The sequence below is a fragment of the Acipenser ruthenus genome, chromosome 25 (genome assembly GCF_902713425.1).
Source record: "Acipenser ruthenus chromosome 25, fAciRut3.2 maternal haplotype, whole genome shotgun sequence".
Lineage (NCBI taxonomy): Eukaryota > Metazoa > Chordata > Actinopteri > Acipenseriformes > Acipenseridae > Acipenser > Acipenser ruthenus.
In genome coordinates this window covers 4918170-4944230 of record NC_081213.1, presented here as the reverse complement: position 1 = coordinate 4944230, position 26061 = coordinate 4918170, and the positions used below count along the sequence as shown (strand labels likewise).

Here is a 26061-nt window from a genome sequence, read left to right as displayed (position 1 = left end):
CTTTATGAAGCAAAATTAGTTAATTCTATAGGGTGATGCAAAACCTTTGACCATAGCTGTACATCTCCACAAATATTTTAAAAGTGAACAGCTTTCATCAATACGTAAAAACTACTGTAAGAGGCGCTTGGAAAAAGTCAAGATCAATCAAGCTTATATTGTACTGTAATGCAATAAGACCTGAGTATGAGGCTCAGGTAGTTGCATTGATTAATTTCCAATTAAACCTAACTTTGTACAACCTGGTGTCTTAAAGTTAGATTTTCTTTTCTACGCATAATTTGATGTGATGGATTTGACCCATTAGCGAGAGTGTCAGCTTGGTTAAGAAAATGAATGAACCCTCTTAGTTAAAGAGATTCCACATCTTATGATACAGAATGCTGGGTAGAGAACTCTGCAACGGTTGCTTTTTTTTCTAACCTATCAAAGTTATTAATTATTTTCAAACTCCATTTCTGTGATTCATTACTGTCCCCTCGCTGCGTAAAGGATTGGGGAAACATGACAGCGTGACATTTTGCTGCTCTGTTTAATTTATTTCGTATTTCATATTTCATTTTATTTAATCGTTCTAATCTGCATTGTGGCATGCTGCATTTGCACTTCAAAGGTAAATTCGAGATGGAGGCAAAACACTTAATTGATTAGACACTAATTAGTTTGTTATATGGAAGCAAGAGATGGCAGCAACTGAAGCCACGGGTACATTTTATACACTTTAATGACATCTGCTTGACAGTAAAGTCTAATAAGAGTTAAATGAATAGAGTACGGACATCTGCAGTAGTTTTTTCAGGTAATAAAGTGTTACCATGACAACATTAACAAGCTGTTCTGTTAACAGGAAATGCAGACGTAGGAGGCTGGGTGTATAAAACAATCCAATATCAGCTTCACCGGTATTTCCATTCCAAGGAATAATACCCCTTTCTCTGGACTTACCATGCCTTTTGTATGTGGTCTGCAGTACGGTTTCTCCAGACAAACTGCCATACACAACCACCCCTCCCTCCTTCTCTGGTCAGCTGAAACATTTCAATCCCGAAGGTCATAGTTCCTTGACCTTCTCATTTTAGGTACGGAGCAATTCACATAAATCTCCAGATATATGGATAATGTGAAGTGGGATACATATGCCTCTGTTCTATCCCCTTTGTTTAAAAGAAAGCAGTTCCACAATACAGTAGTAAAAATGTGTAATCCCTTTAATAACTTATTTCTGATCCAGTGAGACACCCAGCCACTGTTTAATGCCTTCATTTTTATCATGTTTTTATAGATTATCTACATGGATCTAGACTGATTAAATGGAACATTACCAGGTAACAGTTCTCTCAAAATAAAGCAATACAATAAGTGTTCTTTTATTTGGGCCTTTTTTTCCCACCATTTATAAACTGGCATTTCATTTTAATCTGGTGTTGACCCAGTTACTGTGCTGCCAGGGTTTGACAATCCCAGGCTAAGCCTCATGAAATGTATGACAGCCATTGCTGGATATAGCCTGACATTTGGAATTTTAGGCCCTGTGCCAAGGCCTAGCCTCTTTCTCTCACTTGAGCCTGTCATTTTCCCTCACCAGACCCTCCTGAAGCTTAAAGTCGATCCTTAATGTGCATTTTTAGGTGTTAACCTCGATGTAGAGCCAACTGCTGAATTTTCAACAGGGCTCAAAGTATTTTTTTCAGGCCCATGACTACATGGTTAGTATTCTGAAACAGGCCGTGTGTTTGTGTGTCAGAGAAATGGATTGTTACACAGAGAAACCTGGGGGGTACCTGGCTGGTACATTTGAGTTTAACCTTTTCAGTGCCTTTGATAGGAGGTCTTGTTTTACCATGTCTCCAAAACGACTGACGTATGATGTACCAACAAATGTGTGGTCTCTTAGAAGGGGATGTCTCACTGGGGCTTTTTAAAGTGTACAGTATATCAGTTGTCAATCGTAAATAAAATATCTGAAATGCTTGAACACTTTATAAGCACAGCACATACATTAATAATAGGACTTCACATGAGTGTGGATTTATATGAACCGATAATGACTCTGTTAGGATTCAACAGAAAATAATGTTCTTAAATGTATAATTATTACATTTGAATTAACACCCACTTCATTACCCCATTCAGATTGCTTGCCGACTAAATATCTTGATATCCCAGAACAGATAATCATCTCCTTTTCAAATACATGAATAAGGTTTTAATGAGAAAGCTGTTTTGTAAGTGCATACATTGAGTATTGGAGGTCTTTATGCATTAGAATTCCATTCATCCTTCTGATTGTGTACAGCTTGTGAGTGCAAACATTGTACAACACTGCCAGTTAATGATGGAAATGGAAAATTGCAATGGAAATCCATCTGCAATCAGTTTTATCTGATGCTTTGAGAACCAGAATTCCTGATGTATTAGGATACCATAGCATCCTACCCTTATGGATTTGATCATCTTACATTTCTTTACTCTGTGTTAGACTGTGGGAGAGTACGCAGTAAAACGAAGATCAAATGTATAGTCATAGCATGAATAGCATTTGCGGGACACACTCATTAAAATCCTTTGCATGTATTTGAATACGAGTTGGTTTTATCTACTAGATCTATACTCTTCACATTTTTTCTATTGTTCATCAACTATTGCAGTTTGATGTAAATAAAACTGATCTTTAGTATTTTTGTTTTTAAAAGTAGGTAACTAAAATTCCAGTTTGTGCCTATTTCTTAGAAAAGTTTACCACAGTAAATTTGCAAGCCGTTTTCCCATGCTTTCTCATGGTGTTACTATGCATTTACTATAGCTTACCATGGTTCGCTGTGTTTTTTCATATGTTTTACCATACCTCTCTGGACTATACAATGCTTACCTGTGCATTACCATGCTTTCCCTAAGCATTATTACACTTTGCTACACTTTTACTGTATAGGCAACTTTAATAAGGGCCATGTTATTTAGATTCACCCCTGTTTTGATCAAAGCTGTGCCCGAGGGCAAATTTATGCCCAAATAACCAGTAATAACCTGCGAGTGCAGATGACAATCTGGAATACTGCATTACTGATGTACATGGCATTAAATAACATATGGCTTAAGGTGTTCTGTCCTGTTCTCTCAATCTGTCATATTACTCCATTTGATAAATCTGGATATATTGTATATTTTAGAATAAGAACTGTCAAGGGGAAGAAAAACAATTACTTATGCCATCGACCTTATGAGAAATTCTCTGATGGCAAAAAAATGTTTAGGCCCACTGATTTTATATGAACTCAATAGACACATTTCACTTTCTGTTTGCATTTCTCGCACAACAGTTCCTGGTTTGGTAGCATTGCTGCATATTTCTGGAGACATTACAAGAACAATAATAATCTGATCAAACCGGTATCACAGCTTCTGCCGCTGAAAGGTAATCAGCACTTCAGGTAGGTGAAAGAGGGTGCGTCATGGTGAGGAAAACAGGAACTTGGTAACAAACTGTTACAAAGTCCATTTGACTACGCCGTAGCTTACACGAAATCCCAGGACATGACACAGGTGGAGTGTGGATTTCGTTTTAGACATCAGTTTTAGGAGCAGCACACAATCTGGTGTTTGTGAGTTTTGTTGTAATTTTAGGCTTCCTGGAAAAGCCAGGGAATTAAAGCAAAGAGGTAGCAGGACAAGGGGCAGACATCTGTTTCTAACATGAACTTTAATTCAGGTTTGGCTTTCACCTTTTGGATAGTCTCAAAGTTTCTTACAAAGGCCATTCTTCTGTTATTCATCGCTGGTAAGTTGCTAATCTTTTCTTTGGTGTTTTTGTTGGGTTTTTTTTAACTACATTTTGTATAATACCAGTAGTAATTCTGGTTACAGGCACACTTCGAAATAAGTGTGTTTTCCTGATTAAACGTTTTAGGGTAACATAAAAAAGGGAATACTAAAATAAACTCAACGACAAATGTTTTGACTAGAAGTCTTTTTCATTGTCCTCAATTCACTTAATTTTAAAATGTAGTACTGTAGTTACATTTGTATTATAATAATATAAAAATGTAGAATGTATTGAGATGATATTTACTTCATGCCTATGTTATTACATCTGTGTGTGTGTGTGTGTGTGTGCATAAATTAGTTGCATAGCTGAAAAGAAAACAGACATTTCTCACTGGAAATGCAAAATAAGTCACTTGTCATAGGGTTACATTTTAATGTTGCCGCTGCTATCCTTTCAAATAACGAAAATAATTATTTAATCAAAAGCCCTTAATGCAGCTTAAAAAAAAAAAAAAAAAAGGTTATTTGGGTATTTCAGGGTGAGTTTTATGATTCTAACAGGGTTGGATCTCACTCAGTACACTGTCAAACTGAGTAAACACCAGCTGGATTGATAAGAATTATGACAGGTACATGTTAAAAGGCATCCGTGTTTAGATTTACAGCTGTATATATCATTAAAAGAGACCCCTCATCAACTGGTGTGCTTTGTTAATGGAAATCTTAGTAACATCTTTGGTTTTGTTAAACCAGTTTCATTTGACGAGCAAGAAGCCGTTTTCAATTGAGCTAGATCAAGTCACTTATCAGACACCTTGATAAGCAATCTGGCTCTGTGTACAGTGGTCACCAGTATCAGTGTACAGTCCTGTGAAATGTCTTGTAATGAGATAGCAGTGACATCACAATAGGCATTCAGAGCATAGTTAACTCATAAAACATATACAACAGTGCTGGTGTGCTCCACTTCATGACTGCACATTATATTCTGATTTCAGAATATAATGTACAGTCTAGCTAAGCTACAGTAAAATAATGAATCTGACTCAAATGGTTCAGAGTGTAAAATAGTTGATGAGGAGGTAATATTGTTATGCCATAAATCAGACATTCATTTAACAACAAATCCAGCGAGAATATTGGATTTTCAGATAACAGAATAAGGTTTTAAAAACAGCGAACCACACACTGGTCTCTCCCTTGATAGAAGTTGTTACAATGAAGTACAAAACAATAATCTTTGCTTGATTTTCATTTCCAATCTCTCAAACAGCGCGACTTCTGTAATTCCTTCAGAACTATTAAAACCAGAACCTAGCCGTGGGGCAACTGCAAAATGGGGGCAACTGCGAAAGGGTCCATTGATCTACGCAGTGGTGGACCTAAATAACGCCACTGTTTTGATTATTAAAATATTGCCCTTCGTGTATCGAGACTCTAAAGTGATTAGTAAAAATATGTCTTAAGGATTTAGATCTGCCATTGTTTAAATCTTGAACAGTTTGATACATTTTTGTTTAAGTGCAGATCAATAGCAACAGACCTAAGCTAGTGATTAAGAACACTGCAAAACAGTGTCTTGTCCTTGGAATAGGGGTTTATGGATCATTGTGAATATGTTTTGTTCATTTTTATATTTCTGTATTTTCTTACTGTTTCTAAGCTTTTTTTTTACTTCCATTATGGGTTTGTGATTTATTAACCATATCATAAGCTTATGTTTATGTAGAAATTTTAATTTTGACTTCAATTTGAGACCTCCTTATTATTTTCCTGATACGAGTCGTTTTTTTTACTGTTTTTTTTTATGGTGGTAATTAAAAATATTGTAGATTTATTGTTCGGTTAACCCCACTTTATTGGGTTTGCCTAACTGTTCATTTACAAGGGTGTGTTTTTTTTATGGTACAACTTTCCATGGTAATAAAACACTGTATTCCTGGTAAACTTTGTACAACATACTAGTTTCAAAGTGGTACTAATGACACTGAAGATAATGGCTGTGTGACCCCCCCCCCCCCCCCAGTCAGGTGAATGTACCAGTCTTTGGCAGGTATGTTTCAGCTGTCGAAATGTGCTATTGCTTTTACTTCTGGTTCCACCTATGTATAATGGAATCGATACAATGAAAGTGAGGTTTTCGCAGTTCAAAACAATTTAGAAAACATCTTTTCAAAAGTGTAAATTACTGCTGTCAACCAGTAAGTACCATGTGTCTTTTGGAAAAATATTGTACCACGCAGCCAGACTTTCCATGGAATTGTGGTGTTCCTGTAGTTATCACACAAAGGGACACAGATAGCACTTGAGATTAAATGCCATTACTCGCCTGCTTCATTATCTGATTAATTTAACACGCATGTAAGTTTCTTATTGTACATTGCACATATCTAACAATGATCTCTACTGTAGGGAGACACCTGGGCTTCTTGCAGTACCAGTTATTTAAAGCAGTCATCTATGTGCTGAATATGCAAGTAATGCTGAAGCATTTGTTTGGCAATTACACGCAACATTTGCATCTGATGGATGATAAATGAGGGAACAGGTCCATTGTGGATCCAGTGGACCTAAAATCTAGTATTTTTGTATCCTAGGATATATTGAAATCCCATAACAAATACTTTCAAACTGGGACGTTCTAGGAACACCAGTGCAGCTATATTAAACCGCAACCTTAGTAAGACAGAAGCAATGCATAAATTGTTTGATCACCATTGTCTACACAAGGCTAGTTTGGATGGGCAAATTACACATCTTCAGTTCCTGAGCCCCATTCACTGGGAAAGGAAACGTCTCGTTAGACTGTGTATGTGTGTGCGTGCATGTGTCTCGTTATGTAAAACATATACCCCTTCTCAAATTTAGACCAAAGGTGGGTCACGAGTCACGACTGCTCTTTGTTATTCCTTTTTCTTAGGAATCTCATCATCTGAAGAGCCTGCTGTGAAAAGTGTGTTTTTTGAGTCACGGAACTGTCGGAACACTCTGCACTGGAACGTTGACGGGAGAGAGAACTCGGATGCCTTCTATAGTGTGCAGTACAGAATGTAAGTGAATTGGGAGAATAGCTGTGATTTGTTCTCTTTAAATCAAGTGTCTCTAATTACTGTGTATTTACATAGTTACTTACATGTGTACTTACACATATGCATAGCTGCAAATGTACTTAATGAGTACATCTGTTTGCACAATGTATGTAAGTACAGCATTGTATCAGAAAACGGTTAGGGTAAGAGGTAGGGTTAGGGTTAGGATTGGGGTTAGGGTTGTAGCGTGTAAAAATATTTACACATTAAGTACATTGTACTTCATCTGATTCTTAAATCCACGTTTACTGTATAAAGAGACCTATGTGATCTTGAAAGCAGGTATCATTTCACCTTCTATGTTGGTCCAATAAAAGGTATCGACTTCAACATGGTTTCTTATTAGTAATGGGTTTAAAACATTAGGTAATGCATAGGAGGCTGTGTGGTCCAGTGGTTAAAGAAAAGGGCTTGTAACCAGGAGGTCCCTGGTTCAAATCCCAGCTCACTGTGTGACCCTGAGCAAGTCACTTAACCTCCTTGTGCTCCATCTTTCGGGTGAGACGTAGTTGTAAGTGACTCTGCAGCAGATGCATAGTTCACACACCCTAGTCTCTGTAAGTCACCTTGGATAAAGGTGTCTGCTAAATTAATAAATAATAATAATACTAATGGTATCCTTAAATAATTGGTCACCCCTAAACGCTGGCTGAACTATGATGTAATGATTATTTATTGACAAGGCAAGGTGGAGGCAGGGGAGGGAGGAGGACTAAACACAGAAGGTGTAGATGAGATGGCTATTTACAGTGATTATGTAATCACGTGTGTGATTAGTGGGTGGATTCTCTGTTCAGAAACACAACATAGTTTCCAAAGAAGTACGTGGGTAACCCATCTGCTTTGATTCTCTATTGATCAGTGTTGTGACTAATATAGATTTGGGTTGATCTGCTTCATCACCCATCACACTTGCAGGAAAATGAGATCCCTTCAGTTCATGCTGTTGAAAACATGGTTACTAAATTTTTGCTGGCAACACATTCTCCATTTTCTTGGATTCATTTTCCAGAGTAAAACGATACTGTGTACGCCTGCTATTAAAAATGCAGTTGCATATTTTAAGCATTTCATACATGAAATATTGAAAATAGCTGAAAAAAGTACACACTAATGAATATATTTAATTGAAGTTTTTTTTCCATTGTTTTATATGGGGAAAAATGTCATCCTCATATGAGGCTATCCTGCATTTGTGTCATCCATATGTCCCCATTTAAAGACTAGAATTTTTTTTTTTTTAACCTTCCCCATATGAGGACGCCATACAGAGAATTAAAGAGACTTATCATTATAATCATGCCAGCTCACTGACTTCGCTTATCTATTCTTGCATATTTCCTGTTGGTTCTTCCTTTCATGATGTCACAAGTGTATGTTTCAGAGTTGAGGGTTTTTCCACTACTGATTTCTTCAGTCTTCTTCCTGCACTTTGTGTGTGATGTAACTTTCTAAATGCAAATTTTAAAGTGGCACTAAAGTGTCAAACGAGTCTGAAATGATATTATATGTAATTAAAGACCTCATAGAAAGTGCTAAATACACAAACAAATGAATATAGATTTTTTTTTTTTTCTGTTGCTCGGAATGCATTTCTGGCAAAGTGGATTTTCTGACCAAGGTCCTTCAATAAACAATAGTACGCAATAATATGATTTAATAACTCTAGAAAGAAATCGTTTAATACACAGTAAGAAACATAATTTAAAATGCATTCCTGTATGAAATATCCCCCACTAGAATATGAATTGAAAATGAACTTAGTAGCAGCTTTATTTAAAGCTGACACCCGAAGTACGGTTCAGAACGCACGCTTAACCTTTCAAGATCTACATCATCCAACCCCCGATATATTTTATAGTCTGTGAGGGCAGTGAGATCATCAAACACAATGTAGCTGGAGGTCCAAAGAGCAAAACATATTCATCTGATGCTTAGATTGTCTTTAGTTTTAGAGATGAGACACCTGTGTTCTAATGGTAGTACTGTGGGTGTGATTGTGTAATAGTTTCTGCATGTGCTGTGCTTGTAAGCATCTCTGTGTGTGTCTGTGTGTCTACATACTTCCAATTGTCTGCCTATCTACACTCGCCACTGCTTTCCAGGTCTTGGATATGAAACACTATTGAAACTACTAGTAGTCCCCTATCTGCTGTCCTGTGACTGAAATTGACTTGTATTCCGGGAGATGCAGTTTTTATATATTACTGAATATACATCAGGTGTTGCATTTGCATCACAAATTAATAAGTAAGGGGCATCCCATTTATACAACAGTATGTGTTTATATTTATTTTACAATCACCTGTGTATCTGTGGACAATGAAGTGACAATTTGCATTGCAGAAAACAGTGATACCCTTTTCCAGCTTTGAAAAGCGTAAAGGATCTAATCTATTTTGCTTGGCTCGCAGTGTAACAATAAGTCTTTATTAAAAGTCCCCATTAATTTAAGATGTATTTTTCTGCAGCTAAATCCTTACTTGGTAAAGAATCATGGGGCCTCTTGAAGGAGTGTTATACAAATTATGTAGCTGCAAATGACATGCATTGTTTGTAACGCAACAGCATTCTGTTTATATTATTGACTGCAGTGAATGAAACTAAAATGCCAAACCTTTCATTACTCATTGTTAGGTAGAGGTTGCCTCCCTGTGAAAGATTCTCAGGATATGAATCATAATGCCAGTCCTTTGAGATTAGGTACATTGTAAACCACATGTTTAAGAATTAAACATAAATCATATGCAGCTGAGGATAGGCACCTACAACACGGTGTAGGGAATAAATGCCACATTCCAGACAGCATTCAGTTTGATTGGCCTGGGGGCCTTTATTAGCATATCAGCCAAAGCAATGACAGAGTAGAGCTCTCCTTAATAGTTGATAGAGGAGAAAAGATTTGTACATTACTGTCTTAGAGGAGAGTTCTCAATACAGAGAAAATATGTGCACATAACTGTCTTAAATACAGCTTTGATCCCAAGATCTCCCATTAGATATCACACTCCTGGGCCCCAAAATGCACATTTAACACTGTTATTTGCTTAATTATTATTTTATTATTTATTATTTGTTTATTTAGCAGACACCTTAGATACTAGGGTGTGTGAACTATGCATCAGCTGCAGAGTCACTTACAATTACGTCTCACCCGAAAGACAGAGCACAAGGAGGTTAAGTAACTTGCTCAGGATTACACAATGAGTCAGTGGCTGAGGTGGGATTTGAACTGGGGACCTTCTGGTTATAAGCCCTTTTTCTTAATATTTAACACACTTGTAAATCGATCTGTAATGGTTTCACGCAGTGTATAGACTTTAACTGGAGTTTCAAGTGCTGGAATCTGGACCACAGATCACACTATAGAAATACTACATCTTCTTTTCCTGCTGTGTTTTTCCCATGCATTAATCTGTTGTTAACTAAGGTTTTTTTTATCATTATGGTAAATATCACTGATTTTCCATGCATGCCCGTGCTGCACCATAGTATTTTTATTTATTTATTTATTTTTTACAGTCCAGTATACTGCATTAAAGTTTCTATAGAATAGATGTTTTCCATATCGTCTTGACGTTTTACCAAATGGGTTGCCTGTTAAAAATACAACCGTGTTCAGTGTAGATATGTTCTGTGTAAGCCCCCCAAAAATAAATCTGTGTTTTTTTGTTTTTTTTTAGATATGGTAAACCATGGCAAAACAAAAGGGAATGCTTCTATATCACCCGTGACTCCTGCGACCTCAGCCATGAAACGAGAGACTGTAATGCATTTTATAATGCCCAAGTAATCGTGACATCAAAGAATACCAGCCAGGCGTTTGAGACTGAGAGATTTCACCCAAAAACCAAAAGTAAGATATTTTGATATAGTGTTGTGAGAGCATCCATAAAATCAATAATTCAATAGTTAATAACACTGCGTTATTTAGAACGTGGCATTTTACTTACTTTTCAAGACAAAAATGTTTGTGTATGAAGATAAAATGTGTTTTATGTAATATTTTGCACAGGATCATTTAGAGTGCTCAAGTTTATGTCAGTGTTTTAAAGTGAGTTTTTATATTCTGAAGTTAGGAAGGCTTCTTCTGCATTTCATTAAACTGGCCCAGCTGTTGCAGTTACTATCGTTCTGTATTAATAGGGAAGCTTTCTATTACCTGGGTGCTTGTTCTCATATCATGCTATCTATTTTCTATTAGCTCTCCTGGGGCCACCGGCAGTGAAGTATTCAACTACCGTGTCTTCATTACTCTTTACTATTGAGCTTCCCAGCACGCAATCAAACCAATCATTGGAAGATGTTTTTGAAAAAGACTTGGTATACTCTGTGACGCTTAGTACCGACAAATCTGTAATGATGGTAAGATACAAGTTGCTTTTATTATTTAGATCCATGACTAGCAGCCCACAGTAAATTTGTTCATATGCGAACCCACAAAAATATGTACGGTAAAAAGGATTTGATATGGGGGTCTGTGACAGGGTAGCGTCTCGGCCCAGGCTGGCTACCGGCAGGAAATAGAACCAGACTCCCCCCAAACTCCTCCAACAAACAAAGGATTTCTCCTTCTTTATATACATGTGTCCACTCCCCAATTAGCACCAATGACCTAAATGGCCACACCTGTGATTGCTGGCAGGGATTTAACCCCATCCCTGCCAACCTTACATTCCTGCACACACGCTACTTACAGCAACATGGCTTCTGCCTTGCCACAGGGTCCCTGAGTGGTTGACCTGGTAAAAGCACGGCCACGTCATACAGTCAGGAGAGCCAAGGGGAGCTCCCGCGGGTTTGAGAGGCAAAATCAGCAGGGACTGTTTCTCCTCATCGTGCTATAGCAGACCCTACTGGCCAGACACTTATTGAGCTCAGGTAGACACCTACAGGAATGGCCTTTGTCCTCCAGAGGCTGGTAGCTCGCTGACATCTGCTCTCGAGTTCCTGGGTGTAAAAAGAGAAAGCTGGCTTGGTTGTGGTATCGGAGGACGCCCACTGAACCTTCAGTTCTCCTGAACTGTGTGAGGGGGGAAAAAGAATCTGACATTCTAAATTGGGGAGAAAGTCAGGGGTAAAATAATTGGGCATTCTTAATTTAAAAAAAGTATTTGTTAATGCTGTTACCACAGTTCATAACTTGCTTCAACTCATTTTTCTTTTAAATGTATTTTCCCTAACAGAATGTGACACAGAAGTTTAAAGAATTTGAGATTCCCAACCTTGACTCTGACACTGAATACTGTGGAGTTGTGGTATTTAAAGTTCCACCTTACATGAAAGTCAGCGAGCCCTATATGTTCTGCACCAGAACATTAAAAGGTGAGTATTAAATTAAGTACAAGGCATATAGAACATCTAGTTCCGGATTAAGGCAGTTATCCAAAACATATATCTTTTAGCACTGAACATCAGTTGTTTACACAAGTCTACTTTCAGAGATTAACTTTGTTTTTGATCATTCATATTACCTTAACAACAGTTTATAAATGTTTGATGCATATCAAACTTTTTTTAAGTCATCAAGCCAGCTTTTAAATAATTTAAGTTTAAAAGTACAAGCAAAAGATTTTATGGTAACATGGCTTAGACAAACTGATGCATTAGGTATTATGCAACCTAAACTATAATCAACCATCAAGGGTTTCGTACAGTACTGTAACAGAAAACATGTTTGCTGTTATTCTGTGGTCTGGATTTAGTTGCTCCAGTCTTGTTATTAGCATTTTTCTCTAGCAGCTGGTTTCACAGACCCTGATTTAACACTAATCTTGGACCTCTAATGTTAATTTAGGTAAAGTAATCCAAGATTAGCGCTAATCGGGGTCTGTGAAACTAGCAGTAAATCTGCCTTTGCATTGGTACTTAAACTTGCATGCTCCAAGGCTTTTAGTGTTGAAGGTGAAGGCTGAATGGGAGTTTACTTGCATCTCTTGCTGAGTTGCTTTAAGTAAAGTGCCTGGAACTCTATGTGTAAAGGGCCCCCACAATGCAGGGCTTATGAGTGATGAGGCAGCTCTTGCTTGCTTTGTTGCCCTTCACTGAGGAAGCCAACAGGCTGCCCAAAGATGGTCGAGGTTAGACAGAGCACCGGTTTACAGGGAAACAAGCGAGGACAGGAGTGTCTGAAAGACTCGGAGACTGTTTTAATTCCTGGGGAACCCCATTCTCTGTTTATCCTACTGTACACCTGTTAAAATTTTTTAAAAAAAACAGAGTTGTGTTTGCTGCAACCACTTTTAATATGGTTATTAAAAAATCATTTTTTACTTTCTTTTGTTATTACAGACAACAGATGGACTCTGGTTGTGTTTGTCACCGTGGTATTCATCTCTTGCCTTATTGTTGGAATCCTCTGCTGTGTTTTGAACAAGTATCTGACGGAGAAAAGGAGGCTGCCAAATTCTTTGGTAAGAATAACCGACCAACTCAGTTTAGTTTCCCTTATAAAAGTTGTTTAAATATCATATTACATGCGATAGTGTATAATTTAAAATGCTTCCACTAGATTCAATTTTCCGCAGATAAGTCATCTCTATCTTTTTTTGCTCTATGTCTGTCTTTCTCTTTCAAAATGCTAGTATTTCTACATTCAGCACTGTTGTGTATTTAATAGTTATGGATGATTTAAAAAGATGTTTCACTACCCATGTACAGTACAGTTCAATTTATTCTCGAAAATCAGAACAGCTTAAGAGACAGCTATGGCCAACATTTTTGCATCACCCTATAGAATTACATTTTGCTTGATAAAGTCAAATGAAACCTACTGAATAATGTTACGTTAACATACTGAATTATACTGCTTTGTAGTTTTCCATATACTTAATGAAAAACTGATGAAAATAAAAAAAAAAGTGACATTTCAGTATGGCTTCCGGTAGACTTCTGCAATATCATTTTCTAGTTTTTTTGATTACATGATATTAAATAAAATATCTAAATTATTTTATTATTATTATTATTATTATTATTATTATTATTATTATTATTATTATTATTATTATTATTATTAATAATAATAATAATATTATTATTATTATTATTATTATTAATCGTCTCAATCCTAGCATTCTAAGTGATGCTAAACTTTTGGTCATAGCTGTATGTAATGAAAAGGTGTCTCTCCTTCCTTGACCAGTGGAGTCTGCTTCTTTGCCTCAGTGGTAGGACTTCAAATCCCCAGGTGCACATGTTTTCACAATAGCAGAACACATATATGATGCAGTCCATTGACTGGAAATGTGACCTCAAGGACTGCAGGGCTTCCATGTCGATCAGCTGCATATTGGAAATTAAAAAGAGATTTTAGAACCACAGGTGTTGATGAGTTTCATTATCCTATCTGTGGGGGTTTCGAATGAACAGGGCAGGTGGCCTGTACTCCTAGGAAACTGGCTCAGCAACCTTGATCAACCACAATGATCTGATTAGTGCCTCATAGGCTGCTGCAACCTGCTGCCAAGACATAGTTGGTTCCAGCAGGATGAAAGGGGTCATCACGATTTTGCCTACCTATCTCCATTTATCTTGCTTTTGTACTGCAGAAAATTAAGGACTATAAACCATCTACTAATTTATAGATATGGGTAATGCATAGTTATAGACTAGTAATGTCCCTTAATAAAGCACAGCGAAAGCATAGCTAAGCCCTGTAAAGCCCAGAGGTGTATGTTAAAGCATATTAAAAACATGGTAAACTATGATAAATGCATAGTATAACCTAGGACAGCAGTGTGGAGTAGTGGTTAGGGGCTCTGGACTCTTGACCGGAGCGTCGTGGGTTCAATCCCTGGTGGGGATACTGCTGCTGTACCCTTGAGCAAGGTACTTTACCTAGATTGCTCCAGTAAAAACCCAACTGTATAAATGGGTAATTGTATGTTAAAATAATGTGATATCTTGTAATAATTGTAAGTCGCCCTGGATAACAGCGTCAGCTAAGAAATAAATAATAATAAGCCAAATTACTGTGCAGATGTATTTACTGTGGTAAACATTTATTATTCAGAGACATTATACTTTCTTTTTTACAAACCTTAAGCAATTCCTTTGTAAATAAGAGAAATCTCATTTAATGCCTGTTATCTCTTTTAAACAGGAAGCCTTGCTCAAGCCTCAAACAATACTCTCAACTTTGTTAGTACCAACGGAACCAGATGCCAATGTCGTTTGTGTTATTGTTCGCTGTAAAGAACCCAAAGAACTGGTGAACATAGCAACGCCAAAAGGAAGCTATGCCCCTCAGACAGCTCCCAAACAACATTCTACATATGCCTCCCAAAACTTGGACACCCAGCCGTTGCTGAGAAGTCAGCAGAGCACAGAATCATCAGGCACATCCTACGGCGAAGTTGTGGAAGTCTTGTCTGAGGATTCCAGAGGTAACTACGTCTTGCAGTCACAATCCGTGAATCCCAGTAATCTTGGAGCATCTGAATTGGTGTTGAGAGACAAGCAGCTAAGAGGCAATGAAACCAAAGGAGGTAACAGAGACTGTGATATCTTTGCTGCTGGAAAACAAGAAGATGGATCATGTGCGTCTTTCACATTGAACAATGCATGGGGCGCTATCAATACTAATGAAACAGGGCCACTGGTAATTAGGACTGAGCGAAAAAATGGCCTCTTGCAGATGCCAGACCTGTTTTCTTGGAAGTTTGAAGAGCAAAGTGACGAAGCCCCTTCAAAATTAAATCTCCAGAATGATCGGGGAGGAGCTGCTTTGCTTTCTGGAGACAGAGTCAGTGATCAGACTTCATGGCTGGCACAAGCTGTTGATGTTCAACAACTTTACAAAGATGAGGAGCTGCCAAACAACCCCTCGTCTTGCTCCCAATTCCAAGATTATCTCAAAACCACGCCGAGACAGCCTGAGACAGGCTTGAATTGTTTTGTGAATGATATGGAAATCTGGAAGCTGCCCGAAAGCACCATGCTACTCCCATCAAATTCAGAAAGGCCTGAAGCAGAAGGCCTCTTGCCGCCATTCTGCACAGTTCAAGAGACTAAAGATGAGGGACTATTTCTCAAAGGCTGGGATTTACAAATTCAAATGTAAAAAAATGCTGTTTTAAAGCTTTTTTTTAATGATTTAGGGCTCAGTTGAAGAGAGGGCTCAGGAACTGCAGTTCCAGTTTACAGGCTTTGATAAGCTGAGACGAGAAAAAAGTGAGACAACTTTCAACGCAAACCAAATAGCTGCAAAACCTAACGGACAGAATACCCTAAACCAATGGGACACTCCCAACTGGAAAATGCTATATTAAATGTATAGAAAGAGGTGATAAATGAATAAAGCACAGCTTTCTACAGGATGTACCTACAGTCTTTTTCATCAACCTTTGCTCCTCCAAGTTACAGCAGATTTTCATTGGAGCATTTTACAGCTCTGGGGAATCTCTCTTGCTTGTATCAATCAGCTATTCATGATTCAGGATTACCCAGCAAAATAGGTGGTTAATGACGTTCAGAGTGATTTCCCAGGGCTGTAAATAAATCCAAATAATCTATCTGCAGTTTATCAAGGAGGATATAGGCTGAATCAACAATGAAGTAAAGTCACGGTAATTTGAAACGGGTAATATAATACATATCTTGAAGAAAATTTATATGAAGAGTGCCATTGACTATTGAACAGATAAGAGCAAGGTGAAGGTGGAAAAGACCTTGACTTTTGTCTGTAATGCTTGATTTGTTTTCAGCTTAATATCCGTATAAAATATATATACATCCTGATTGCTTAGAATTATGTACAGTATTGTTTTATACGAACAGTGATTTCTAAAATGTGTTCATACACATTATATTTTATATTATGCAATCAAGATTTATAGATCCCATCCCTATTTTTTTTTATTGCACTGAAGTGTTTTGTCTTGAGCTGAGAACACAAAACCACTTTGTGGCTTGGAACTAGGTTTCAGGAGACTAGGTTTCAGTCCACTGCATGGCACACCAGGGGAGACTTGGGGTTTGATACGACAAAGTTGCCTCAAACTCGGTCTCCTGGAACCAGGTTTCAAGCCACTGTTCCCGAAAAAGTGGCTCTGTGTTCCCTCAGCTTTAGATTGTAGCTATAAATTTATTCTAAAATGATTATAATGGTTTAAAATAATTATAACATAAGGCTATTATATAAGAAACGTAGTCCTTGACTTACAGTTTTACTCTCAGCGTTTTGAAGTTTGGAAGAAAATAATAAAAGTTTGATCTTTGTCTTATCAATGGCTAACTATTGAAAACCCTGCATGTGTGAAACAAGAGATATATATTTTTAACTAATGTACAGTACATTTACTTCTGCTTTCTTTATCCATGTACATTGTGTGCTGTGGACGGTTCTGTGCATAACAAGCAATTGTATATTTATATGTATATAACTTTTTTATTTTTCACTTTGTACTGTAATTGTATGTATGTGTGTGGGAGGGTACAGGGGAAACAGACATTGAGAACAGTCTCAATGAAGTACTGCTTGAATCTTAAACTTTGATTCTGAAATCTTTAACAATATCATTTCAGCAAAATAAATTATTATTTTTTTAAACATCTGTCTATAGTAATGGAAATGAAGACTACTTTTTTCTCAATATATATGTTATTGGGTAAGTGAATTGTTGTTAAGCACATAATAGACTTAAACAAACAAAGCTCAAGGTTTAATTAGATTGTTGGCATTAATCTTAAAATTGACACTTTATTTTCTTTACACTATGTGTAGTACAAACACATTGTTATACGATTATCATTATAACCCACAAAATATTTAGTGTTCTATTAATAGCAAACAATATATAAACAGTATATAAATGTGGACTAAAAGACAATAGCAGCCTGCTGGAATACAAAACACATAATAAATAATCATGTAAAAAATACAATACATTATACTGAAGTGTTCCTAGAAATCAAAACTACATTATAAAACGGATTGTTAGAATGCTGCATGCTGAATGGTCCGTCAGGGTTCCAAGCAGTTACAATATCCACACAATGTCACGATTAGGAACTACTTAGGAACAAAGGCAAATCACTGCACCTGTGCTAACCTCGTATCACTGCGCCACGAAAATCAAAGAAAGCATCTGTCAAAATATTGTCGTATCTTCCAGTTTATATTAATTTGTACTACGAATCAGTTTGCTATTTTAAACAAGACGCTGTTTTGGTATTTTATTTGTAGTACATACCAGTCATTTTCTGTAACTAGAGCCAGTGGGAGAGAATAACCTAGCAACAATGTTACGTAGAATATGCAGGAGGGGCTCACAGATATGCTGTACTACTGAGCAAGCTTATTTTTTATAGTTATTTCAAGTCAGAACAATGAAATGAAACGCATCCAAGCAAGATTTTTATAGTTTAATTTAAAGTCTTTATTAAATTACTGAAACTACAAAAACCAGAATGTTTTACTTGAATATTATTTTTAGTTCATAGGGACTATTTTCTGTTGTGGAAGGTTATACCTCAAAATAAATCTTTAGAAACTATATAGATTTCTCCATTCTTTTTTTTTTTATAAAACGTTTATATATCAGTTTTGCAAAAGCAGTAAGGTACGAGAGAGCTTGGGTTCTGCTGGATATTCAACGTACCAAGAAGTGACAATATCCAGCACAACCCCATGCCCTCTCGTGCCTTACTGCTTCATTATAAATTAACAGTTACTTAGTAATTACATGTGTACTTCCACATAATTACATTATTATGCAGAGTTACAATGTACTTGATATGCAGATCGTTTTGCACAATACATGCGATTACACAATTGTATCAGAAAAGGGTTAGATTAGATTGTGCAAAAACATGTACAGGGTACATATATTGTAACTATGCATAATAACATTGTAAGTATGTGTAAGTACACATGTACCATTAAATATGTAAAACTCATTCTTTCTGAAATATAAGCAGTGAATCAGCACTTACCTGGAAAGGTGTGCAACTAATACAGTGTCAACCCAGACAGTTCCAGGCAACACTTTTATAACAAAGATAAATGGTACCAATAGATTTTAACATGTTTCTTTTAAGCCATTTAAACAAGCAATTAACACAGTTTTAATTTACGCTGGCTTCCAATGTTAATTTGTCTTTGTTTCTGTTTAGCATAGACGTTGAAGTAAAGACATGATTATTTTCTTACGTTCAGAGTATTATTGTAATGCTGTGTGATGCTATTTACTCTCTGTGTCAATAAAAATATAACACCTTATATCACTGACCTTGTAAGTTTCTTTTTCAATTTGGGGTTTCATTATAATTCCAGCGTACTTTACTGAAAGATGTTATAGAAGGACCTTTAACAAACTACTACACTGAAAATTGATTTCTTAGCAGACACCTTTATCCAGGGCAACATACAATTGTTACAAGATATCACATTATTTCTACAAATAATTACATTATTTTTTACAAATTATTTTTACATACAATTACCCATTTATACAGTTGGGTTTTTACTGGAGCAATCTAGGTAAAGTACCTTGCTCAAGGGTACAGCAGCAGTGTCCCCCACCTGGGATTGAACCCGCGACCCTCCGTTCAAGAGTCCAGAGCCCTAACAACTACTCTACACTGCTTCCCTGCATCTGACAGGAATGCATCTAACACTGCTTTAATAAGGCATGTTAAACAACACCAGAAAAGTCTCAAAAAATATAATAAAATATTTATTACAGATTAGACACGATAACACTTTTATGCATATTATACATTCTAGGATAACACATTTAATATATAACATAATTTTGGCCGCTGCCCATACATTTTTTCGCTGGTAAGTGGAGAGGCTGACTGTAGTGAAGCCATGGGCAGGGGCCAGGATAGCTTCCCACCCCCTTAGACGAAGCCAAAAAACAAGTGGATGCTGGGGAGGAGGAGGTGGCAGGGAGGTAATGGATCAGGTAAGATTTGAATCCTTTCCCTGACAATCACTGGTCAAGTAATTACATTGTTAGTGATGAGGTACTGCTATTTCAATTGACAATTGCCTGGTTATCAACACTTAATAAGCTTGATTTAATTGACTGATTAAAAGTGAGTTCCCAGCCCGAGCCAACGCTTTGCTTCATTGATACCTGACCATGATGTTCTTCTTTAATTTCCTTTTTTATTGTCCAGTGTTTCCACTCGAGTATTACGCATTTGCAATCTTCAATTGATATTGCAAACCTTTCAAAACCATCAAAGAAAGAAGAACAACTCAAACTGATTTTCTTCATGCAGAGCAAGATCCTCCAATCAGTTTATACAAACTGAACAATGCTTTTTCCTGTAGAAAAGAAGCGCTGTATGCACTGTGGATATGAATCTATCATTTCTTTTGTAGATGAAAATCCGTTTTATTGAATGAAACTGTCACGCAGCAGAGAGCTTGTCATAGCATTCCATTTTGGGTTTAATAGAAATGAAATTGGCTTCTGCGGGGCTCCAAAAAAGGGCTGCTCACTATTCTCCTCATTCAAAAAGCTCTGTGAAGTCACAGGACAATAGTCATTTATCAATGCATGTTAGTAGTTTTTCAAGCACACTTTTTGATGCAGGTGCACTCATTGACATTGTAGAAAGTGTTTATGTAGGTCCTCCCAAATCATCTGTCAGCACCTACTGTACAATAAACACCAAAGAGACACTGTCAAAGGAAATCAGCCATGTATTGTATTCATATAAGATTAAGGTTGTATTCAAGATTAAAACAATCCTGTAAGCATAAGTACATAACAGCAGAGTTGTTTGTAGTCAATTCTTAACTGCAGAGCTATGTATTATCATGATACATTCACTTACATATGCTATGTGTTATGTAAATCATTTTTTTTAATATTCAATGCATGTTTCATACTGTCAAAACATATATTGACCAGATTCTCCCTTTACTATCTTGGTATATATACTGATGACAGTAAAACTGTATCTCTGGAACATAAACTTCTTCCCAAACTATATCATTGATAGGACAGATCAAGTGTTTAAGGAGATAACAGTATTGTGATTCAAATCTGAGATGGAATAAAGGCTTTCATATTAGTGAGCATGACAGTGTTCTCCAAGTTAAATTGATGCGTCTTCTAGCTATAAGTCTTTCTTTTTTAATGTTCAGTAATTTCTTCCACTGTGAGTCTGTCTTCGACCCAATCAGTTGCTGTTGTCAATGGTAGTCTTTGTGACCTTGTATACATGAAAATGGATGGTCGCCTGTGTATCACTAGATATACAGAGTCCTAATGAAAGCCAACAACAGTGATATTATATTATATTATATATATATATATATATATACATACACACACACACACACACACACACACACACACACACACACACACACATAATGACACATGCATCAGTCTAGAACATATTGCATTTAGCCCCAAATTTAACAACAATAACTGTGATGATGACAGTGGTAGTGAGGAAGAAGAGATGACAAATAAGTGAATGTAATATGTAGGCATCTGCACAGTATAAAAAAAAATAATGAAACCCCATGATTTACTGTATATTCGGAGACATCATAATGGCAAAATCGTATTTAAGGCAAACGTATCATAGTGTAAAAAAACATATTTTTATTGCCTATTGCATTTAGAACTTTTCTCCAGACTGCCTCTCTCACTTTTGCACTGGGGTTCACGTATCCTGCCACCAAACCAAACATTCAGGTCATGCATATTAGTACTCTTACGCCTGATGCTCAGAAAGTAATCCTACAGCAAGATAGCTTTGTACTGCATGCTGTTATTTGCCTGTTTTGTAAGAGAAGCTTTAGTATGAGTGTATGAAGGGTGCAACATATATCCTGGGATGCAGCTTTGCTCCTTTGTAACAGCAGGGAATGGCAAGGATCACTAACAGATCTATATGCCATGACTACATGTATTATTCTTAGCGAGATGTCACAGCTGATATATGAGAAGCACAGGGACTGTAGTCCAGCCAGCATTGTTTCAGGGTTACTGATATCAGCAGCAGGTGTGGATAGTTAAGATGTAAAAATAAACTATACAGCTACTGTCTTCCAACAATACGTTAAAGCCAGTAGCCCTGCTACTCTAAAAAAAGGGGTGTGTTCAAAATAATGCACTACTGTTAATATGTTTGATTAGTTTGTGTGTAAGGTAAAGGCTTTTAATCCATTACCTATTATTATTTGTGTTGTTGTGTTCCTGCATTTATTGTGCCGAGAAAATTCCTCTTTGTTTTGGAAAAGGCTTACATTTCAGATACAACATTACAGATGCTGTGGACTTGTTGAATCCTGGGTAAGGCCGCATGCTCTGATTCCTGCTAGTCCATTGGGTTGAGGTGGAACTGCAACAAATGAATAGGTCCAAATTGACACATAAAATTCAAGCGAAGAACCAAACAGAACACAGGGGAAGAGTAACCTATTTATAAACTTAAAAAAGGATGGCTAAAACTGTTCAGCAAACAACAGATACCTACTTTGGGATCAACTCCCAAGCCAATCCCAAGGTCATGAAATGAGGTTGCATTTGTCTTTAGGCACAAGATTGATGTTTAGTGCATTTAATGAGGTTTTATTTATTTATATTTTAGAACTAAGTTAAGATAGTATATGAACTGCTAACACATGTCACATTTGTTAAGGTCAGTAAGTTAGTTGTTAACAGTTAAAACAGCACCTTATAAAATAAACAGTGTTTTATTCCTCTAAGAAAATGTGCATTTGCTTGATTTTAACAGTCTCCTTAGTGTTTCAGTAGGAGAGTGAGAAGAGAGAGTGATCCCATGCATTGATCTCAAATCACATCCTTTTGTTGGATTTTCGTATTTTCTTTCTTTCAGTGTGGTAGTGTTTAAAATTAGAAAGGGAAGTTTGACAGACAGAAGGTATTAATGAAGCGTCACATTTCTCAGTGAAAAAGAACAGGCACAGATGTATGATATAATAGTGATTAAAGCATTTTCATTGAAGTCACAATGCTGACATTTTTTCTCCTGGAATTCCAGCATTACACATCTCATTCAGTTGTTATTTCTTCTATGCTTTTTTATATGTATACAGTGATAAGGTTTCAGTATATATTGTAAGATATTTTGAATATTCCTATATATTTTATTTATGGGATTGCAATACACAATGGGACGTGTATGTAATTCAAGACATGACAGTTTTGTCATATTCAGCACCATAAATAACAGAGTTTTGACAGAACTACATATATACCCTTATCAAATGATTTTCAAGTCAGTGTCAATACAGTGGCACTACTGGTGGTAGAATTGTTATATTTTTACATCCTAATGGACCACTATCCATTGTGTGGCCATAGCCATACAGCCAGGTCTGCTAATGGTTCTGCTAGGGCTTAGCCAGGGCAGTACACTGGTACCCTAAATGAATGGCAGACTTTCAACTATGTGGAAGCGTTGTTTGCCTGTATTTGTGTTTCACTGTTCAGGGAGAAGCTATATTTACCACCTTGAGACGGATCCATTGCATGAGGCACATTCTTCTTGTGAAGGTTTTCTGTGCTTGATGTCATCAGCTGTGAGAGTTGGCTGCTGAGGTGCTTTGTCCTTTGTCAGTCCTGAGGACACCGAGTTCTCTGTGTATTCTCCTCTCCCTGGGATTTCACACATTACTTTCTGTAAGTACAGCACAGCATATTTTATTTTTACTTAATTTTTTTAAACAGCTACAGAACATGTACTTCAGTTAGTAAGTTATTGCCATAATAGAACTGAATCAAACCAACTCTATAGAATTGAAGGTGTATAAATACATATAGATCATGTGTTATGTCTACTCCTTTAATATCTACAAATGCTGTTAAGGTTTTCTTCTTCTTCTTCTTCTTCTTCTTCTTCTTCTTCTTCTTCTTCTTCTTCTTCTTCTTCTTATTATTATTATTAGTAGTAGTCGTAGTAGTAGTAGTAGTAATCTAATTATTATTATTGTATGTAGTGAAACAACAACTTTTCAGTAGTGACCTACAGCTTTGGCCAAAAGTTTTGCATTACCCTATAGAATCAACAAATTTTGCTTCAGAATGAAACTTGCTGAATAATGTTAACATATTGAATTACACCCCGCTTTGTAGTTTCCCCATATACTTAATGAAAAAACTGGCAAAAATTGAAAAATGTGACAATGTTCTAGCATGAAATACTGTACTACTACTATGGCTTCCGGTAGACTTTTGCTGTATCATTTGCAGTTTCTTTGATTACTTGATGTTAAATAATATATATATATATATTTTAAATGGTGTCTCAATCCTAAAATACTGGGTGATGCCAAACTTTTGGCCATAACTGTACACCCTATTATTGACAGTGTTCTGACAGGTGTAGTATGTGTGATCTACACAATGTATGTCATTAATGCAGTAATTTGTTTAGAAAATGTAGAGTTTGTATTAGATTGTCTCATGCTTACCTGGAGATTACATTAGCGGTCCTATTTGCATGTATGGCCATGGTATTAAAATAAAGCAAGAAATTGCAATGATACAATCTACAAAACTATTAAAGTGGTTCATTTGGTTCTGTTAAGTTTCCAGTTAAATTCATGATCTGAACCTGAGAGTGTTGTGGATAATAGACCTGAACTGATTGGTTGCTTGCTCAATGGCTCACGACCATTGTAACCACATTTCATTTAATGGATCCTGAGACAGAGTGTTCTATTTTATGTATTATTATTTCAGAAGGTACAGCTTTGCTATGGCCACGAAAACGCTGGTTTTCCGCAGCCAAGAAGAGCACACTGATCAAAGGTTTCAGAGCCTGAGAACAGCTTCAAAGACTACAAAGAAGAAATTTAAGTCAAGGTAATTAAGCCTGTCATCCAGAAAGGATCGTGTCATTTTTACATTGCGCCATTAAAACGTGCCTATGAAACAAAACAGTGTACAAGGGCATATTATTAACAGTCCCTCAGCTGGCGGCACAGTCACACAGTTTGTTTTAGGTAGACGACTCTTAATGAAGACTAATCTAATTCCTTAAATGTTCATTATTAAAACTGAGCCTCTGTTGACAGCATAAAAGAGAGTTCCAGCACATTATAATAAATACTGACACCCTCCATTCCCCATTCCCCATGTGAACAATTCTGTTTAATTTCATGGTGTCTGTCCTACAAATCCATATACAGTGGTTATTCTCAACTCTGCTAGTTCGACTTGACCTTTAATAAGAGGCACCACGCAATAGTGAAGAATTACATGCTGGCAGAAGCTGTAGAAACCGAATCTCCAAGAAAGTGTATTGAAATATTCACTGACAAATCAGTCCTTTTCGTGTGTATGTGCACAGTGCATTTAACTTGAACAAAAAAAAAAAGCTAAGAGCAAAGTGTAAAATAAAAAAAAAAAACATTCACAGCCATCTCTCTTCTTCCCCAAAGCTGGGATCCTACAGCTTCTATTGTGTTGTAAATGTTATGACAAGATCAATGTCTCTTCTGCCATTTGTTTTCATTTGGATGAAATACATCAGAATCGGATTAATTCTCTCATTGTGTTGAAAAATAAAGATGGAGACTTTCACTGTAAAAAGACACATGAGTCAAACAGGGTATCTGCCTCATCATCCACATGATAATACTGAGAGGTTTGGTGCCACAAAATGATGGGTAGAAAAAGGGGCAGACCTTATATTTGCAGAGGCAAGCAGGCTGTAGGCAAAAACTCATCATACGCAATGACACTGCACAATCACTTTCATGGACACAATAAATCAAAATACAAGCGGCTTTCAAAATGCAGGGACAAGTTTCCTCTTACATTTTTCATGGCAGTGCTCGCACAATTCATGTCAGTCAGGACAGAGTTTGAATCTGCATCTCTAATCTGTGCTAATTCATTTTGCCCCCTACTTTCCAGCACTTTTTAAATAATAACCTTTTGGAATATGTCTGTTGTTATCATCAGCTGTAATTATGTACTGGTATGTATGTATGTGTTTAGTTTATTGTGTATTATTATTATTAATAATAATAATAATAATAATAATAATAATAATAATAATAATAATAATAAAAACTTGGTAACCACTTAGCTCCATAAATCTTACCTGTTATTTAGTTCACCAGTCTTCAATATATTACTGTTAACCCAGTAACACACTGGATTATAATTGCATCTCCAGTAACCTGCATCAGGAGCTTTTGTGTTGTGGATATATGGGAACCAAAGACCTCACAGTATCTCAACCTCCACTCTAAATG

General features: G+C 36.6%; 2 protein-coding genes across 2 annotated transcripts in view; both read left to right on the top strand.

Moving 5' to 3' along the window:
• Positions 1-3437: 3437 nt before the first annotated feature.
• LOC117413837 (uncharacterized) lies at positions 3438-17403 on the top strand. Its single transcript, XM_034023192.3, has 7 exons — positions 3438-3775; positions 6683-6812; positions 10535-10707; positions 11056-11216; positions 12038-12176; positions 13143-13264; positions 14956-17403. The coding sequence occupies exons 1-7, from the start codon at positions 3691-3693 to the stop codon at positions 15913-15915; spliced, it is 1770 nt and encodes a 589-aa protein (XP_033879083.3). The 5' UTR covers positions 3438-3690; the 3' UTR covers positions 15916-17403.
• Positions 17404-23350: 5947 nt separating this feature from the next.
• Positions 23351-26061, top strand: part of LOC117413823 (myomesin-3-like) — a 38564-nt gene continuing 35853 nt past the window's right edge. The window contains exons 1-2 of the mRNA XM_034023165.3: positions 23351-23476; positions 24539-24661. Coding sequence (XP_033879056.3) covers positions 24555-24661 — 107 coding nt within the window. The 5' untranslated portion in view covers positions 23351-23476; positions 24539-24554. The remainder of the gene's footprint in view (positions 23477-24538; positions 24662-26061) is intronic.